General features: G+C 37.2%; 2 protein-coding genes across 2 annotated transcripts; one reads left to right on the plus strand and one right to left on the minus strand.

The window, feature by feature from the left end:
• The first annotated feature begins 212 nt into the window (after nt 1-212).
• Nucleotides 213-7,464, plus strand: LOC135118162 (uncharacterized). Its single transcript, XM_064039385.1, has 2 exons — nt 213-5,812; nt 6,633-7,464. Exons 1-2 carry the CDS (start codon nt 5,378-5,380, stop codon nt 7,269-7,271), a joined length of 1,074 nt encoding a protein of 357 aa, XP_063895455.1. The 5' UTR covers nt 213-5,377; the 3' UTR covers nt 7,272-7,464.
• On the minus strand, nt 5,821-8,575 carry LOC135118161 (DNA translocase FtsK-like). The gene is made up of 3 exons (XM_064039384.1): nt 8,076-8,575; nt 7,459-7,584; nt 5,821-6,636 (listed from the first exon to the last, which is right to left on the minus strand). Exons 1-3 carry the CDS (start codon nt 8,322-8,324, stop codon nt 5,911-5,913), a joined length of 1,101 nt encoding a protein of 366 aa, XP_063895454.1. The 5' UTR covers nt 8,325-8,575; the 3' UTR covers nt 5,821-5,910.
• Nucleotides 8,576-20,609: the final 12,034 nt, after the last annotated feature.

Raw genomic sequence — 20,609 nt, forward strand, 5'->3', positions numbered from 1 at the left:
ACTCATTTGTCTTGGTCATCTGTACTTTGGATTTTTCGCATTATAACCTCTTGGCACTTTTTATACTGTAAATACTTCGTTAATCTGATCTTCCAATTGGCGTATTCTTTACCATCGAATATCGGTATCATTATTTGATTAGAGGCACGCTCCATTTTGATTTGGTTTCACACTTCACGTTGTACGGAACTTTTCTTAATCTGACGAATCTTTTTGTATTTTTTATTAATGACGCTCTGCTGCCATATTAAGAAAATGATTTAAAATGAAAAAACATTATTTAAGGTTTAACTTTACCTTTTTATTTACCTCTAAGAATTACAAAAACATTTTTATAGAACCTACTTTGTGCAAGCAAGGTGACAGACAGAGAGAGAGAGAGATGTTGCCAGTAAAATAAAAATATTAAATGTATACCATATCTCAACAGTTTTCAAAGTAAACTGTTTCACGTGCATATGTATCTATTTTGTTCGGAGGACACAAAAGGACCATGGGCAAAAATGTATGAAGCTTGGGCTCACCCACCAACAGAGATGAGACCACTATGAATATACTTGTAAAGCACTAAATATAAAGATTTAAACTCTTTCAGTGTGCCCACTTTAGCAGTTTTCATCATTCTTTTTTTCATTTTATCACCCTGGCCATATGGATGCTCTTTCATAGACCACTCAAAACATTTAACTTCAATTTCTTCCTGATCATCACTAGCTGATTTTTTTTTATCTGCGCAAATATCGCATTCTCCAAACATACATTCTTTAGACTTAAAATCACAATGAAAGTCTGAAGTGATGTCATTTAAGCTTTCTTTCTCCTGGAGAAATCCCTGTGATTTTAATGTATCCACCAAAAATTGCATATTTGAGTGCTTCACACAGACACATGTTTCACAGTTCCTTATTTTGGGAGGTAAGACGTGTAAAAGCGACGATGTTCGAGATGTTCCTTTGGAGAAAGTTGGTTTTGGTAATTGCAAAACTACACCTCTAACATCCACACTTGCTTTGTCTTCCAAAATTGGAAATATAAACTTAGAAGACATTATACTTAAATAGAGCTTCAGGAAACCTCCAATATTTATGTGTTCAGGATTAACTAGTTCTTCCCTGTGTTTCGGATGGCACGTTAAACTGTAGGTCCCGGCTGTCATTGAACATCCTTGGCAGCTGTTACGGGTAGTCAGAAGCCAGTAAGTCAGATACCAGTCTAACCAAGGGGTATCCGGTTGCCCGGGTAACTGGGTTGAGGAGGTCAGATAGGCAGTCGCTTCTTGTCAAGCACTGGTACTCAGCTGGACCCCAACATGATTGGGAAAAGGCTCGGAGGATGATGATTAACTAGTTTTTCATTAATTACCTCTTCTTCTGATTCCGACGGGGCATTTCGATGTCTTCACTATCACTATTCACTCGTCATCACAACTTCTTCTTGACTAGAATCGGAATATATTTCTGCAGGCAAAGAAGTCACTCTTTTTTTCTTTTTTGGCTCAGTTAATCCTAACAGATTTTTCGCTGACTTCAATTCTCTCGCTTGCTGTTTTGCTTTTTGTTATTCTCTTTTCTTTTTCTTTTCATTCAAAACTCTCTTCTGTTCAATGGCATTAGGGGGACAAATTTTGAAACAATACTCCTCTTTCTTCGATGATTTCACCCCTCAGGGGATAGTATTTGAAAGTGGAGGAATAGTGTTGACATTAAATTTCTTCATCAAGAAGTTCAGTTCTTGGTAAGACTCATCAAAATCTGTTTTATAGAACAGATTTCGCGATCCTTTGACAAACTGAGGTTCAAACACTGGGTTTAGCAAAAATGTGCTGAGGGCTGAATCATCATTTGTGTTACGCCGTGGAACTCGTTTCTTTTTCACCCATTGGTATGATTTTTGCACTTCGATAACGTCTATGTTCTTTCTACAGTTCGCTATAATAGACTTGTAGTCCTCGTAATCATAAACTCCATCTCGACGCCTCATCTCTTTTTCTATATTTCCGTGTACGCCGTCAGCAGACATGGGTATGGCCTTTAGTAAGAAATCTGAGAGTGATAGTATCAATATTAATGCACTCAGAATTAACAACCATTACCAGCGCTGTAAATAAAAACCAGTTTTTATTTTGTCCAGTGCAATAAACGGTATATTTGTTTTCTTGTTTTTTGAATAATAGTTTTTACACAACTTTTTATTATTATTGATAGCATTTTCGTACATACGCCGCAACCTTCTAATAGTTAATACATGCTTTTTGCTCATACATATATTAATAGGTGTTTTAGAGGATGTAGGTTCATTATTCTTAGTTTGGTCCTTTTTAAGGTCAGTCTTTTTTTAAAAATTACAAATTCCCAACTAGGGTCATTCAATCGCGGAGAATCTCAACACCGCGATTCGTGATTTGCATAAAAATGCACAACGCCATCTATGTTGACATAATGGAACTAAAATACTTAAACTAACATAGAATCTTGTACAACATGAATCATCTTAAAATTCTTCAAAATTTATTTCTCTTGAACTGGTGGCCGGTTGCAATTCTGATTGTGTCTCAGAAGGTGACAGGGCTATGGGCTGTACAGAATTGCCGATTTTTTGCGCAGGTGATGGCATCGTTGGAGAGTCCACATAATTAAAATTTTCATTTTCCTTGTCATCTTGTAAGGTTAACATCCTCATTGGCATTCTACGTGCATGTCTACTGTCCACAATTTCCGGTAATAAACACTTCATGTAAAATTTGACCAGCTTTGACTCCATTTGTGTCTTCCAGAAATTATCTACTATCCCTTTCGATACGTTCTGTAAGCAAGGGTTCATTTTCTCCACCCCAGATGCCGAGCAGACAAAATCGTCTTTCAGTAACGTGAAGCTGTCCTTGTATTTGATAAAACCAGTTTGATTTTTTATTTATTTCGTATTTTAAAATTTGTATCTTGTTTTGCTGTACTGCACTAGTTAGATTTTTTTTTACGGCAGTTATCATCGCCTACTAATCCGTCAGGAGTGGCTCCAATAAATGGATAACTCCTATCAATGAACAAACCGCAAGACATAATACTTATATTTTCTTGCTTTTCAAGTTGTTGAAGTGCTTGCCTTTCGTTAAGTATAATTGTGGATCAGTAATCTTCTTGATTCCCAATAATTTAAAATATTTGTATTAGAAGGAAGCAACGGTTCATTAAGAAAAGCAAGCAAACTAATCTGCAAATTGTCATTATGATTTAAATGCGGTAAATCTTGATATCGTTGCCTGAACTACGTTTACAAAAAATTGTCAAGGTGGAGGATGAAGTTGATGGTATGGGATCATCTGGAGTTTCATTTTCTGTTTCTCTTACACTAACGGTCAAATTTAACCTTAAATATCTTTGATAAGTTTGGACTAAATGGGCACGAGCTAATTCCAGCTGCTGATTTGACAACATTGAATTTACTCTCGGATCTAGATAAATTGCATCCAGAAAACATTCATTTTCAAGAAGAGTTTTCTCTCCTTCCCTCATACAAATGACTAAAAATATGGCAAATACTGTGTTTATATTTTCTATTTCTAGGATACATTTAAGCCAGGCAAGATAGAATCATTTCTCATCAAATCAGATAGAATCATCACTGAACAAAGATATTCAATTAGGTCAACATTTTATACTTTGAAAGTATTGAAATAAACTAACTATGAGTAGGTAGACTAGATCCATCAAACTACCTCAAACTCACCAGATTCCCTCTTTCTGCGCTTGTGACTTTTGACACCTGTTTTTGTCCCTTTAATGCCAAAACTTTGGCCGATTTTTGAACAGTCATAGTATTTGTCTCGTCAAGGTTATACACTCTAGTTCTGTTCGGAGCTCAGGTAGGTTGTATTGAGTGGACTGTATATTGGTGAATTACTGTTTTAATCTTCAAGAAGTACAATAGGTATTTTAGTAGTGTAAACATTCGTTGGTTGAACGCGAGACGCGAGTCGAACGCGAAGTGAAGCTCGCCGCCGCCGCTCGCCGCGTGCCGGCTTTCTCCCCCGCGCCCGCGCCTCAGCCGCCGCCATCGCCCGCCGACATGATCACGCGGTTGATGCGTGAACAGTTCCATTCTCAAACATTTCGTGTCGAGACATTGCAGTTTCTAGGTTGTCATAAAACATAGTGACATTATGTCTATTGAACGATGTAGCCCGACTAAGGCTACACCTCTCAGGTGTCCTTAAAGTGATGTTCGGATGCCTTTTTCGAAAACCATATAGCCATTCAACTCCTGCCTGCTTTGTATCATGCCATTTCTGAGGTACTTCTATATTATTAACGACAGCGGTTTCGTAAACAATTTCGCAAGCATATTCTAAAGTAGATAAACCACAAAATACTTTGCAACATTCTGCTATATATTCAGCCAGAATTTCTTCTTGGTCTGTGGTAAATATTTTACGCACACTGTAATTAGGTGTTAGCTTTTCCGAACTTAACGGATCTTCGTTGGTTGATTTTTTTTAATTTATCGTTGTATCTGACAACATTAAAGAGCAAGGCCTTAAGACAAAAATCCAGCTAATTTAATTTAATATGTTTAAAACAAGTGTTCAAAAATAACCTTAAAATTTATTCTCGTACTTACCTAATCTCGAGATAGTCGCCGCGCGGCCTCCCGCTTCGAAACACTGCGAGCAACTAGTTAGGCGCGGGGGGCACCGCTAGGTCATCAAACACACAAGCGCGTGAGTGTGTGCGTGCAATACATACAAAGTTATGCAAAGTGATTCACTGACTGTTACCCATCTTCCCCTAACATATTCACTATCTATTTGATCCGTTTCACTATCGAAATAATGTTTCTACTGCGTGGAATTTCCTTTTTGTAGGTTACGTTGAGGAGTCCGTACACGAAATCAAGGTGTTCCTCCTCTCTGTGCCTATTCGTCGGAAGTTGTGCTAGTAAAGCACGCTTCTCACACACAAAAGAATCTTATATTTTCTTTAGTTTGTTTTTTTGCGAAACATTCTAAATAAATCTCGTGCGGCTGCATCTTTGGCGCAAACGATGTTCTAATTGCGTCTAGGGCTTGGTTCCACTTTTTTATGTCACTTTTTACTCCGTTCCACAACGTAGCAGCAGTCCGAGTAAGCAACAACGTTAGGGTGCGTCCACATCTGGCGAATGCGCAGCACGCGAGCCGATCGCGAGCTGTCCGCGAGCTGCGCGCGTGCATTTTTGTTCGTGCGCCGCCCGCGCGCAGTTCGCGCGCGACCTAAGGCTATTAATAGACGTTCGAATATGGTGCGTTCGAACCGACGGACCGGACGGTGCGCTCGACACGCCACACCACCGCACCGCGTCAAAGACGGTCCAGTGCTTTCCGTGCAGTAGTGATCACGTCGACATGCCTCCAACGTTAACCAAACAAGCCAAAATCGCGTTAGTTGCGGCAACCGTTGTAGCTATTACACCTATCAAAAAGGAGAGAAAAAAAAGAAAAGAATGGGCAAAATTCTATTTAAAAGACAGAGAGTCATACAGTCATATGCGACTTATAAAAGACCTTGATGATGAAAATTTTCGTATATATCTTCGCATGAGTTCCGATTCATTTGGTGAATTGCTTGAACTTGTGAAACCATATGTAACTAAAACCAATACAGTTATGAGAAAAGCTGTAACAGCTGAAGAGAGATTAGTGGCAACATTAAAATATCTCGCGTCAGGGAGAGAATTCAGAGAACTCAAATTCGGTACAAGTATATCATCGCAACTATTGTCCGACATAATACCAGAGACTTGTGAAGCAATCTGTAAAGTGCTTAAAAATTATATAAAGGTATGTGTTTAAAAATAATAAGACTAATTCCATACAAAATTATTTATTTAGTCTTAAATTTTTAAATTTTATTTATTACATGTCATTTCGGAAAATATTTAATTTTTAAAAATCAAAAACTCTTGTATGTCATTTGGTAATAATACTGGACTCAAAGATTGAGAATGTGGGTCTGCTGAATGAATTGTTATCGTATCTGCTGGTGTTCGAGGTAGAGAGGGTGTCGATTGTTGGCATAATGAAGATGAATGTTGTAAGTAGTGAGATGATGATAATGGTTTAGGTGATGTTTGCGAATGTTTAGGTGATTGTGATCTTTGTGAATATTTGGGTGACTGTGATGTTTGTGAATATTGAGATGGAGATGGTTGCGAATATTGAGGAGACGGAGATGGTTGCGGATATTGAGGAGACGGAGATGGTTGCGGATATTGAGGAGACGGAGATGGTTGCGAATATTGCAAACATGATGAGGACGGTAATGAATGTTGCTGATATAAATGGCTGCTATGTGGTTGAGTGTCGTAGGATTGTGTGCCAGTATGTATGTTTTTATTTAAGTTTATTGAAGTATCTAAAAAGAGTTCTTCTAATTTAGCATAGAACAATAGTTCTCCAATCATTTTTTCTGCTATGTATCGCTGCAGTTTCGGTAATTCTTTTAACTGAAAGCTAACTGAGCGACCAAAAGCATCTGCTGATGTATCTTCATGCGAGCTGCTCTCTTTGATTAACTGTGTCGCGGACTGAATCAATTCTTCTTGTTTCTTGTATAGAGAATTTAGCTGCTTATTTGTAGGTTTTTCTTTTTTTGTTACAGGTTCCTGAAACAGAAAGTGAATGGTTAAAAATAGCAAAAGACTTTGAACAAAAATGGCATTTTAATCATTGTGTGGGTGCAATTGATGGAAAGCATATTCTTATCGAAAAGCCACCGGACTCTGGTTCAACATATTATAATTACAAGGGAACATTTAGCATAGTTTTGCTTGGCATTGTTAATGCCAATTACGAATTTATTTACGTAAACGCAGGTATAAATGGGAGTATTTCTGATGGTGGAGTATTTAATCATACATCGTTTCATGAAAAGTTGTTGTCTGATCAACTGAATTTACCACGACCATCTGTCTTGCCGTCATCAGATGTAGTTGCTCCATATTGTTTAGTTGCAGACAGTGCATTTGCCATGAATGAAAATCTTATAAAGCCATATCCACAGAAAAACCTGACACATGATAAAAGAATATACAACTATAGACTTTCCAGAGCTAGGAGAATTGTTGAAAATACATTCGGTATATTAGCTGAACGCTTTAGGGTATTCAAAAAACCCATCACTATTAATGTTAAAAATGTACCAATAATAGTAATGGCTTCATGTTTCCTGCACAATTTTCTGCTAAAAAAGTCTGCAAAGTACGTCACGAGGAATTGTGTCGATCAGGAAGATAAATAGGAAATAATACTTTTCGATCAGGAGATTGGCGGAAAAATGACATCTCAGTAAATCTCAATAGAACAGATAGACAACGTACCGCAGATGGTAATGCGGTTAGGCAGATATTTACAGAATATTTTAACAATCAAGGCCGTGTTGATTTTCAGGAAAGAATGATTAACGTACTAAATATTTAAGTACTTACTTGTCTATCGATTCCCTCTGATATCGGAATTGTTTTCTCGTGAAGAAAAGTTAAATACGGATAGTACCATAGTGAAGGAGTGTGTACGTCTTTCGACCCAGCACCAGTTGATTTGCTGGCTTCCACCTGCAAATAATTATACATTGTAATATTTATGATAAAAAAGCAAATAGGTAGTCTATTGCATTGATGTTGTAATTTGAAAATTTGGTGTAAAACATGGACTAAGACAGGGTGTGTCGTAAACTCGTAAATAGTGGTGCAACGTTGAGGAGTCGATAGAAGAGACCTGTGCCTTTCCCCAAAAAATATGAAAAGTCCTCACAATTTTATTTTTTCAGTTTATATGAAAATATTCTGAAATTCTAAGAATTTTTCATACAAGCTTCAAAAAACTTTTGGTGAAGATTTTTTTATATTTTTTGGAGAAAGGCAAAGGTCTCTACTATCGACTCCTCAACGTTGGACCACTATTAACGACACACCTGTATATCTCTGTAATATTATATTGTTTTCGGCATGAAAAGCATGTAAGGAACTGGATTAGTTAATTTTATTTAGGTATCACAAATAAAATATTAATTTTACTGAGTGTTGTTTGCTTGAAATTTACCTACCTTGTTTCGTTCACGCCTATATGCAGCTCTAAGATGTTCAATTTTTTTTCTTGACGTCCTCTGTGGTGGCACGTGGGTAACCCGTTTTCCATTTTGTAAAATTATTTCCCAAGCTTGACTGCGGGCATCTTTGTTACAGTATAGGTCGTGAGACGAATCCCACAAACATGGAAAATCTTTGTACAGTTCCAATACTTCCACAATTAATCTTTTTTCCGTTATATTCACGGCTTCTTCGTCTGACGCCATTGAAAACGTGTAACGTGTTCCTCTCTCGGAGGTACAATTGCGACTGAACCACTAAACGGTGCGGTGGTTCGTCCACACGAGCGAACTAGGTGCGGACCGCACCAAATCCTTTGGAAGAATCATCGAACCGAGCGCACCGTCAATAATAATAATAATGTGCGGCGGACCGCTGAACATACCATCGAATATGATCCGGAGCACACCAAGGTCACAGTACGGAGCGTACCATATTCGAACGTCTATTAAGGCTTTAACCGCCACTAGGGCTTTCAAATACCGGATTTTTTCAATTCCGGTATCAATACCGGAATTAGAAATTTCAATACCGTGATCACGTGATCACGGTATTGTCGGTCATGCAAATATTGCAATACTCCAGATATTAAAAGTCGTCGCTCCTTTATGCGTCTTCGAAGTACTTTTGCAAGATTTTATCTTAAGTCATTAGCTTGACCATCTAACTTCGTCAACATAAATTTTAGCGCAATATCCGCTTTTAGTAAATTGGCATCCCGTTTACTAATACAGTTACTTTGACTACAGAAAGGCTGTTGTAAATATTTTTTAATATTGTCAAATGGAATTCGTCCAATTCGAAATCGGAGTTTAATTTTAAATCGATTAAAACTTTTAAAACACAATCCTTTAGTTTCAAAAAGCGTCCAATCATAACACCGACCCTATGACTAAAAATGAGATTGACTTCATCATGACGAACAAGAAGCACATACTCAGAGAAGTCTCCGTGATCAATAGGTTTAATACCGGTAGCGATCACCGACTTGTCCGAGGCTCTCTGAATATCAACTTCAAGGCCGAACGTTTCCGTCTGATGAAGGCCAGGCTCCGACCAACACTGCTCCAAACCATTTCAGGATCTGAAAAGTTCCAGTCAAAGGAGATTGCCCGTTTTGTAAGGGAAGTTGGGTCCCAGTGAAAAATGTTTGTGCCCTGAAGATTTTTATTTTAACTAATAGGAAAAACATTGCATTTTCATAATCAGAAACCTTTTTTCATTTATTCACCCTGGTTCAAGAGATATCATTATTTTTCTGTTTTAAGAATATAGGTTATAATTAGAAATTGACATGGACTATAGATCACTATGAGCATAGAAATATGTACTGTAAATAGCAGTACCATGGAATTATGTCTCTATTTATGCATAAAGTAATGGAATTGTTATTATGTGTTTCCCGCGGTTACACCCGCGTCCCCGGGAACACCTTTCCATACCCGGATAAATTATAGCCTACCTAATCAAATCTTTCCTCTTTATAATATTAGTATAGACTCATAATTACCGTTATTGATAGTTATTATTATTTTAGTAATAGCAAGGGAAATAAAAAACAAAACATGAATAAACTATTTATTCTTCATAAAATATTTCGTCCAAAGATTGAGCTGGAGCACTCACATTGTTGAAGCGGCCCCAGCTTAAATACCACAATACTGTCATAGTATGAGCACAACACCCTACCGTACGGTTACCCACTAGACAGTTACAATAGTAAGCAATGATACTTTCTAAAGAATTTGCCCGATCTTCATCTCTACTTATCAACAAATAAGAGTAATATGTTTTATGGCTCACATGGCGGGACTTAATTCTAGTCCTAATTAAATAATTATTTTGACCCAATATTAAGGGCAAATCCTCTTCCAAGACATCATTGCTTACTTCAACATTATAAGTACCATTACTTCTTATGTGCTCCCCATAATAGGATCTAGCCTGTTTTAATTGGTAAGATCCCAATGCAAATCTTCTTAAATCATCTAAAGTTAATCTTGGAAAATGATCTAAATGGGGAGCATTGCTGTCTATGTTTTGGAAAACCGTACGTCTCCTATTGATGTTATCCCTTCGAATAAATTCCCCCAAATAATTACTACTGTTTAATCTCGCCTGAGCAATTTGCACATACTCTGCAGCGTCAGGTCTATCTTCAATTGTTGGGTGGAATTTATTCAAAAGGGCACAAACAATTTTAAAATCATCCATAAGGTGTGTTGATGCTCTGTTAAAATATTCTTGTCGAAACAGTTTGTAGTCTCTTTTGATGCGACCATTTACAATTTCAACTACCCATCTACACATAGTCACACACCTAGACTTGTTTGCTTGGTCAGTGGTCAATTGAAATTCACCTTCCAATAATGACTCAGGCATGTATGTTTTATAATTATAGCTTTGGAGTTCAGGGATCACGTCTCTAAATCCCTATCCAATATAAAGACATCCCCTGTCTAAAAATGAGCGCATTGGACCACTTTCATTACGAAATAGATCACTCATGATTGTCGAGTCATTTTTGTTGCTTCATATGGTCCAATGCACTCTAAAATATATCCATCACAACATGTGATTAAAAGGGTTTAACCAAATTATTATATTTGTGTAGACTATATGTCTGTTTCTGATATTTGTAGTTACTACTACTCTGTACATAAACATATGTACCATCACATATGACAATAGCAGGTTTAGAATCTGGAGCCATGCTACTGTCTCCGAATAGACCTTCAGGAATAGTCCTGTTACGTGAGGCCACATTTTGTATATTAGTGTGATTAACTCCCAAATGCATTGGTACAAAATGTTCTTTTAAACATTCCCTAACAATGTTCATTTTTTTTTCTAATGTAGATCGTGGCAATTGAAAAGAGTTGCCAGTCTTTGGTTGCTGTCCCCTGTCCTAAGTTTAACAAGAAATGTGCTTAATGCAAGGCTAGGATTTCTAACCTTATTATGTAAAGTAGGAAGGCTATTTAATATTTCATTAAACTGCATCTCTGTAAGTCCCAGCCAATAATGGCGTAAATGTGCATCCATTGCTGCAATATTATTAAAATCTAAACTTCTTTGAGAAGCTCTTTCCAGTATGGAAAATATATCATCAACTTGAAAGCTAGTAAAGTCATTTAGGTTGGTAGTCAGTTCATCCCACTGATTGCTATATAAATGGTGATGACAGATTCTAGCATTTAAAGGTATATATATATTGTACTGCAATAACAACAGTTCCTTTATAGTCATAGGTACTAAAAGACGTTCATCATTATCACAGCCTACAAACATACAGTGACGAGAAGCTGCAGCAACTCGTTTATACTTTTGTGAGTTAATCTTAGATTGAACTCGTAATGCTTGTTGTGGTTGAGATGTTGGAGCTGGCATTGGAGGTGGTTCAGGTATCTCGGGTCTTCTAATGAAGATAGAGCTGCATCCATGACCCTTGCAGGTCTGTTTGAATCTTGAACCTCCAAACGTCTCGTCTCCCGAGTTGCTGCTAACCAGCAAGGAATGCACACTTTTTGTAAATGTGGAACCTAAAATGAAATAGTTGGTATTAGTGAATATCAGAATAGGTACCAAACCCTATATTGTTATTGTGCAAGCATATGAATAAAAATAGCATCAATTAGAAATAAACTATGCAGCATTTTTTCTGAAACATTATTTAGAAAATGTTAAACACAATTGCAGGGTATGAGATCTCAGGTTCAGTTCCAGGATTGGGTTTCTGGGTATTTCCATTAAGATTTCATGAGTAGTAACCAGAAGAGCCTGGAATACTGGGTTTGTGCCTGGTTGATTGCATGGTCTCACCGTTATTACTTAGAACATAACTGACAAAATGTATTGTGTACTGTTAGGTACACCTCTGCCTAATCGTCGTCACGCTTGTGATTGGGGATTATAGGCGTGATGATACAGAATGTTATTAAATAATACTCACCAGATGTGCTAAAGTCCATCTTAAAATCATGCTACGTTGTGGACAGTCTAACTCAACTCTGTGGGTTCTCCGACTTGCAACAGAGATACCACATCCATAACAAACATTTAAGTGACCATATGCAGGTGATATATCCTCGTGGGATCCAGTTATATTTGACAATATCCTTTCTTGCAACAGCAAATAACATTCAATACATAGGATATCATCTGACGTTACCTGGAAAAGATTATATTCTATACTATTCTATATTTATAACTGCTTAAACTTGTAAATACATAAACTCTCATAAAGAACTAAGTTTACAGTGCTAAGTTTACTCTAATCAAATGTTATTTTGAGTTTGCATAATGCATTTAACCACTATATTTATATTGTCCACAATAATTATTATTGTTTATGCACACGATAACTTACAGGTGTAGGCGTTGTCCAAGTTCGTAGAAGAACTGTCATTTGCTCGTTCAACTCCTCAACTGTATACCGGCGTAAATTAGACGCTAGTAAAGGGAACAGTTAATACAGCGTCGGTAAGACAGGCGGTGTGCCCGACTTCTGGCTGGGGTAGACATAGTTCTGACAAAACAGTTCGGGAGTTCAATATCACACAAGGATTTCACTAAGAGTCAAATTGTTCTCCAAGAATAGCACTTTATCTCACAAAGAACAGCACAAACAAGAGTCAAGCACTTAGAGTCAATATCTCACAAAGAGGAGTCAATTATCTCACAAAACATAAAGTAAGTACGCGAGGAACTTATTAGCTCAACTCGGTGGTAGCAGAAAGGCACGTATCGTAAATAATAACTAAGTAAATACGGAATTCAAAACTCAACGTATTATACAAAGCAATCACGAACACACAACGAACGAACGTCAAAGTGATGTGACATGCGCAAGTAAATGTTGCCAGAGCAATTATATTTAATCATTAATAAATCGATTTAAGTTTTTAAATTACGTAAGGCTTTTATTTTAATTTAAAATCGCTCTTATCTTATCTATCTTATCTTATCTGTTCAACAATATAGACTTATCATGAATATAGTTAGAATAATAATTAAAAATAATTGTATTTTTTTATTTTTAATAACTGTTTTGTTTTGATATCGATTACTCTATTGATTAAAATACGTAATTTTCAATAGTTATTTGATATCTGGCAACTTTTTTTTGTTTACCAATCAAACGGATGTCGACGTAATGTTTAACTATTAATTAATTTTAACTTTATTCCCAGGGTGAAAGAAATTGTATAAAAAATAATTTGGAAACAAAAAAATAAACAATATTTTTAGGTTATTATTCCATTCAGGCACACGATACCACAAAAGGGACCTGCCCCGTGGCAATCTCCTTTGGAGAACCGATTTGCCGCCCTGGAAACCACAACGTTAACCAGAACCACGAATATGTGGTTCGGATCCTCAGGGAGGAAGGTTCGAGATTCTGTAACATGCAGAGTTATGGCAAGAAATCAAAGCTTTCGGAAGAAACATTGGGGCTTATGAAGAAACGACGTGAAAACCCGCCTGTCACTTCGTCAGCTAAGCGGGCTCTAAACCAAGAGATCAACAAGCACGTACGACGCGACCTCCGGTGCTCCAATACTCTTGAAATTGAAAGAGCAATTGAGCTGAATCGGGGTTCAAAAGTGTTCGTACAATCTCTTGGAAGAAGCCACTTGACGAAGCTGACCACAAAAAGTGGAGAAGTCATTTCTTCGGTGCCGGCAGTGCTTTCGGAAGTGGAAAACTTCTATGGCCGGTTATACGCATCGCATGCATCTCGACCTGATCCCGGAAATAAGGATTCTAGAGCCACATTAACACGCCATTTCACCGAAGACCTGCTAGAAGTCAGCAGTGGCGAAATCGAGATCGCTCTGAGACAGCTCAAAAATGGAAAAAACCCCTAGCGAGGATGGCATTACAACAGAGCTATTAAAAGCAGGTGGTAAGCCCGTACTGGGGGAGCTCCAGAAGCTTTTTAACGCCGCCCTGTTTGAAGGGAGAACTCCAGAGGCGTGGAGTAGGAGTGTTGTCGTCCTGTTCTTCAAAAAGGGAGACAAAACCCAGCTGAAGAACTATCGACCCATTTTCCTCCTAAGCCACGTATATAGGCTGTACTCAAGAGTGATCACGAACCGACTTACGCGAAGACTAGACGAATTCCAACCACCGGAGCAGGCTGGGTTTCGGAGCGGATACGGCACCATAGACCACATCCACACAGTGCGACAGATTATACAGAAGACCGAAGAGTATAATCAGCCCCTGTGTCTAGCATTTGTGGACTATGAGAAGGCCTTCGACTCGGTTGAAATCTGGTCTATTCTGGAGTCTCTGCAGCGTTGCCAAGTAGATTGGCGATACATCCTAGTGATGAGATGTCTCTTTACTAAGTACTGACTAACAAAACAATAACGCCGTTTGGCTCGCTGGACCGACTAATCCGATCGTTTAAGATAGGAGCGGGCGGGTATGCTGGAGATAAAAGTTGGCGCTTAATACACAAGTGTGAAGTGTGAGACTAATATGAGTACATAGGTACATCTTAGGAGTATGTAGTTATTTATTTTATTTAATACAACTTCCTGCTACTTATTACAACAAACCACAATAATCAAAATTATAAAAAGATTGTAATACCGTAATCACGGTATTGGCTCGTCAATACCGGTATTGAAATAAGACCAAAATATATCCGTGATCACGGTATTACGGGATCCCGTAATACCGGTATTGAAAGCCCTAACCGCCACCCATGCACAAGCAAACACATACACACCTCCCGCCAACACGACCGTGAATGACGAAGTAACCAGCGCGCGGGCAGCGGTAGCGCGGAGTGGGGCCCGCGTACATCGATCTATCTATTCATGAATCGCTATTCTTCTAAATATTGCTACGTATTACGTTCTTGGCACATTATAACTTCGAAAATAGGCTTCATAAAAAGAAAATAAATACACCATTAGATAGCTCTTGTTATTCTAAATTAAATACGACAAACAAATCATCATTTCATCATCATGAGGATGATGAAACAAAAAAAAATTGATACATTTTTACAAGTAACTATGTTCTTCGGATAGGTCGATATGCCTCTTCATGAATTTGCATATATGGATGACACACTTGTTTCTATGTCGATTCAATTTTGATCGTTACTCGGATCGGACAGGTAATTGAGGCAAGCCCCGTAGTTTTTAACACGCTTTTTTATTATTCTTCACGTAAATACCTTTCTAATGATATATCATACGTTACTGTTGGAGCGGGTACTTAATCATGGGATTAAGTTTGTACGGACAAAGTGCCCATTGTCCTTTGCTTGCAGTAAATTATTTCTTATTCCTTTTCTCATAAAAGGAATGTGAGAGCGATCGTATAAGGGCACTACTTCATCACCATCTGTTTAAAAAAATGTTGTTTTAGAATTCTTTACTATTTCTTGCATAGCTCATTTTAGTCTCATTTATTAGCCAGTTTATGGCACTTACATTGCTTGTGCCTTGGTTACAAACTGTTGCCAATACTTTTAAGCCTTTGGACTTCAGTTTTCTAATAATTGTTTTAATCTGACTGACTAATTCCATAGCTGATGTTGTAGAGGCACAAAATGTATATTCCAAAGGCTGTTTATAATTTCTACTAATCCCCTAATCATAAAAAGCAATGCATGGTCATCTATGTTTCTCATCCTGTTTTTGCCATCATCAATAAATCCAGTTATAAACTGTGATCCAAAGTGTGGTGCAAGTGCTACTTAATCAGAAAGTAGTATTCATTACTCGTCATATTTCTTCATTTTCTCCACTTTACTTCTTAGCTGTTCAAACAAGTTATCTTATCATTCAGCAATGGCTCGAGAGCTGCTCTGGTTATCATACGACTTAATGTTAATGATGAGGGTAAAACAAAAAAAAAACTGAGCCAGCGGTATGACCTAGGACCCTGGTTGATACAGCAACTATACATATATATTGAATTGAATGTAATGTAGTTTAATTTTGTAATTTTAAATTTTAATTTTGTAATTCTATTTTGTTTAGTAAATCTTTCAGTGTGCCCACTTTAGCAGTTTTCATCATTCTTTTTATTTTTTTCATTTTATCACCCTGGCCACCCTGATGCTCTTTCATAGACCACTCAAACCATTTAACTTCAATTTCTTCCTGATCATCACTAGCTGATTTTTTTTTTATCTGCGCAAATATCGCATTCTCCAAACATACATTCTTTAGACTTAAAATCACAAAGAAAGTCTGAAGTGATGTCATTTAAGCTTTCTTTCTCCTGGAGAAATCCCTGTGATTTTAATGTATCCACCAAAAATTGCATATTTGAGTGCTTCACACAGACACATGTTTCACAGTTCCTTATTTTGGGAGGTAAGACGTGTAAAAGCGACGATGTTCGAGATGTTCCTTTGGAGAAAGTTGGTTTTGGTAATTGCAAAACTACATCTCTAACATCCACACTTGCTTTGTCTTCCAAAATTGGAAATATAAACTTAGAAGACCCTGCTTTATTCTGAGATATGATACTTCATATTCTGTCACATTATACTTAAATAGAGCTTCAGGAAACCTCCAATATTTATGTGTTCAGGATTAACTAGTTCTTCCCTGTGTTTCGGATGGCACGTTAAACTGTAGGTCCCGGCTGTCATTGAACATCCTTGGCAGCCGTTACGGGTAGTCAGAAGCCAGTAAGTCTGATACCAGTCTAACCAAGGGGTATCCGGTTGCCCGGGTAACTGGGTTGAGGAGGTCAGATAGGCAGTCGCTTCTTGTAAAGCACTGGTACTCAGCTGGACCCCAACATGATTGGGAAAAGGCTCGGAGGATGATGATTAACTAGTTCTTCATTAATTACCTCTTCTTCTGATTCCGACGGGGCATTTCGATGTCTTCACTATCACTATTCACTCGTCATCACAACTTCTTCTTGACTAGAATCGGAATCTATTTCTGCAAGCAAAGAAGTCACTCTTTTTTTCTTTTTTGGCTCAGTTAATCCTAACAGATTTTTCGCTGACTTCAATTCTCTCGCATGCTGTTTTGCTTTTTGTTATTCTCTTTTCTTTTTATTCAAAACTCTCTTCTGCTCAATGGCATTAGGGGGACAAATTTTGAAACAATACTCCTCTTTCTTCGATGATTTCACCCCTCAGGGGATAGTATTTGAAAGTGGAGGAATAGTGTTGACATTAAATTTCTTCATCAAGAAGTTCAGTTCTTGGTAAGACTCATCAAAATCTGTTTTATAGAACAGATTTCGCGATCCTTTGACGAACTGAGGTTCAAGCGCTGCAAATAAAAACCAATTTTTATTTTGTCCAGTGCAATAAACGGTATATTTGTTTTCTTGTTTTTTGAATAATTTTACACAACTTTTTATTATTATTGATAGCATTTTCGTACATACGCCGCAACCTTCTAATAGTTAATACATGCTTTTTGTTCATACATATATTAATAGGTGTTTTAGAGGATGTAGGTTCATTATTCTTAGTTTTGTCCTTTTCAAGGTCAGTCTTTTTCGCTTTCTGTCTTTTTTTCTGTTCTCTCCATTTTTGCCTCTGGTTTACCTTTTCGTTTTCTGATAATATACTAATATTATAAAGCTGAAGAGTTTGTTTGTTTTGGTTCGATTTGAACAATTCTTTCGGTGTTAGATAGCCCATTTATCGAGGAACTCTATAGGCTACTTTTTATCCGAGTTCGTGCAGAGGTTCCCACGGGATGCGGGTGAAACCGCTGGCAGAAGCTAGTCAAATTATATATTTGGTGAACACAAAAAATTACAAATTCCCAACTAGGGTCATTAAATCGCGGAGAATCTCAACACCGCGATTCATGATTTGCATAAAAATGCACAACGCCATCTATGTTGACATAATAGAACTAAAATACTTAAACTAACATAGAATCTTGTACAACATGAATCATCTTAAAATTCTTCAAAATTTATTTCTCTTGAACTGGTGGCCGGTTGCAATTCTGATTGTGTCTCAGAAGGTGACAGGGCTATGGACTGTACAGAATTGCCGATTTTTTGCGCAGGTGATGGCATCGTTGGAGAGTCCACATAATTAAAATTTTCATTTCCTTGTCATCTTGTAAGGTTAACATCCTCATTGGCATTCTACGTGCATGTCTACTGTCCACAATTTCCGGTAATAAACACTTCATGTAAAATTTGACCAGCTTTGACTCCATTTGTGTCTTCCAGAAATTATCGTCCCTTTCGATACGTTCTGTAAGCTAGGATTCATTTTCTCTACCCTAGATGCCGAGCAGACAAAATCGTCTTTTAGTAACGTGAAGCTGTCCTTGTATTTGATAAAACCAGTTTGATTTTTTATTTATTGTGCTGGTGCAAGTCTTTTTGTTGTATTTTAAAATTTGTATCTTGTTTTGCTGTACTGCACTAGATTGATTTTTTTTTACGGCAGTTATCATCGCCTATTAATCCGTAAAAATGAACAAACCGCAAGGCATAATACTTACATTTTCTTGCTTTTCAAGTTGTTGAAGTGCTTGCCTTTCGTTAAGTATAATTGTGGATCAGTAATCTTGTTTGATTCCCAATAATTTAAAATATTTGTATTAGAAGGAAGCAACGGTTCATTAAGAAAAGCAAGCAAACTAATTTGCAAATTGTCATTATGATTTAAATGCGGTAAATCTTGATATCGTTCCCTGAACTGCGTTTACAAAAAATTGTCAAGGATGAAGTTGATGGTATGGGATCATCTGGAGTTTCATTTTCTGTTTCTCTTACACTAACGGTCGAATTTAACCTTAAATATCTTTGATAAGTTTGGACTAAATGGGCACGAGCTAATTCCAGCTGTTGATTTGACAACATTGAATTTACTCTTGGATCTAGATGAATTGCACCCAGAAAACATTCATTTTCAAGAAGAGTTTTCTCTCTTTCCCCCATACAAATGACCAAAAATATGGCAAAAACTGTGTTTATATTTTCTATTTCTAGGATACATTTATGGTCTCTGTACACAGCGGGCGCGGCGCGGCGGGACGGGACGGCGACGCGACACAATGTACTAGATCGTAGCGTCGCGTCGCCGTCCCGTCCCGCCACGCCGCGCCCGCTGTGTGCAGAGACCTTAAAGCCAGGCAAGAAAGAATCATTTCTCATCAAGTCAGATAGAATCATCACTGAACAAAGATATTCAATATTCAATTAGGTCAACATTTTATACTTTGAAAGTATTGAAATAAACTAACTATGAGTAGGTAGACTAGATCCATCAAATACGAATACAAATATTCTTTATTGTGTCAAACTACCTCCAACTCACCAGAGTCCCTCTTTCTGCGCTTGTGACTTTTGACACCTGTTTTTGTCCCTTTAATGCCAAAACTTTGGCCGATTTTTGAACAGTCATAGTATTTGTCTCGTCAAGGTTATACACTCTAGTTCCATTCCCAAACATTTCGTGTCGAGACATTGCATTTTCTAGGTTGTCATAAAACATAGTGACATTATGTCTATTGAACGAGGTAGCCCGACTAAGGCTACACCCCTCAGGTGTCCTTAAAGTGATGTTCGGATGCCTTTTTCGAAAACCATATAGCCATTCAACTCCTGCCTGCTTTGTGTCATGCCATTTTTGAGGTACTTCTATATTATTAACGACAGCGGTTTCGTAAACAATTTCGCAAGCATCTTAAGTAGATAAACCATAAAATACTTTGCAGCATTCTGCTATATATTCAGCCAGAACTTCTTCTTGGTCTTTAGTAAATATTTTACGCACACTGTAATTAGGTGTTAGCGAACTTAAAGGATCTTCGTTGGTTGATTTTTTATTTTTTATTCTTATTAAAATTTACTCTCGTCAATTTTAATTTCATTCATTACATTTAATAAAGGATTAATGTCACATGCAAAATCATCATTATTCGAATCATCAGATTTATCATCAAGCAGATTTATAATTGATTGAAATGATTTATTAGAATCATCTTCACAATTAGCTCCAACAGAATGCACAGAATTAAAATTATTAATCAGCAAAGTTTTGTATGCATTGGTAAATTGATTGCAATTTGGATTCACATTACGCACACCATTACTCCTTATACTTCTTAAGAAATTTTCCAGTGGGTCTTGATTGAAATTTCGGGTTTTATTTAAATATTGCCACATTTCCTTAAATGTACGTATATTGTGGATCCAATTTTTAACAGACGGAACTGATTCATGTTTAATCAACACAGAATTATTTTTTCTAACTACTGATTCAAATTTAATTGATTCTAAAATCGGCAACATTTCATTCCACAGTTGGAAATGGGGTGAATAATTTGTCAGGCATTGCTTATATTTCTTAGGTGATCCTTCATAAGAATGACCATTAATTAAATGAATCAAATAACTTGTCGAAAATTAAAAGAAACTCTGCAGTTTCTTGGCCTTCTGTAGGAAGTATATTGTGTTCTGAAACAAAGAGTGAATGCTTGTTTTAACGTAATGTAATAATCGAGAGTCATTTACTA

The sequence above is a fragment of the Helicoverpa armigera genome, chromosome 19, assembly GCF_030705265.1.
Source record: "Helicoverpa armigera isolate CAAS_96S chromosome 19, ASM3070526v1, whole genome shotgun sequence".
Taxonomy (NCBI): domain Eukaryota; kingdom Metazoa; phylum Arthropoda; class Insecta; order Lepidoptera; family Noctuidae; genus Helicoverpa; species Helicoverpa armigera.

What these genes read in the sequence shown, in the direction of transcription:
- LOC135118162 (XM_064039385.1), top strand. Translation starts at nt 5,378, where the DNA reads ATGCCTCCAACGTTAACCAAACAAGCCAAAATCGCGTTAGTTGCGGCA. An exon ending in TGCTTAAAAATTATATAAAG is followed by an intron (nt 5,813 to 6,632) that starts GTATGTGTTTAA and finishes TTTTTGTTACAG; the next exon opens with GTTCCTGAAACAGAAAGTGA.
- LOC135118161 (XM_064039384.1), bottom strand. Translation starts at nt 8,324, where the DNA reads ATGGCGTCAGACGAAGAAGCCGTGAATATAACGGAAAAAAGATTAATT. An exon ending in ATAGGCGTGAACGAAACAAG is followed by an intron (nt 7,585 to 8,075) that starts GTAGGTAAATTT and finishes AATTATTTGCAG; the next exon opens with GTGGAAGCCAGCAAATCAAC. An exon ending in CAGAGGGAATCGATAGACAA is followed by an intron (nt 6,637 to 7,458) that starts GTAAGTACTTAA and finishes TTTCTGTTTCAG; the next exon opens with GAACCTGTAACAAAAAAAGA.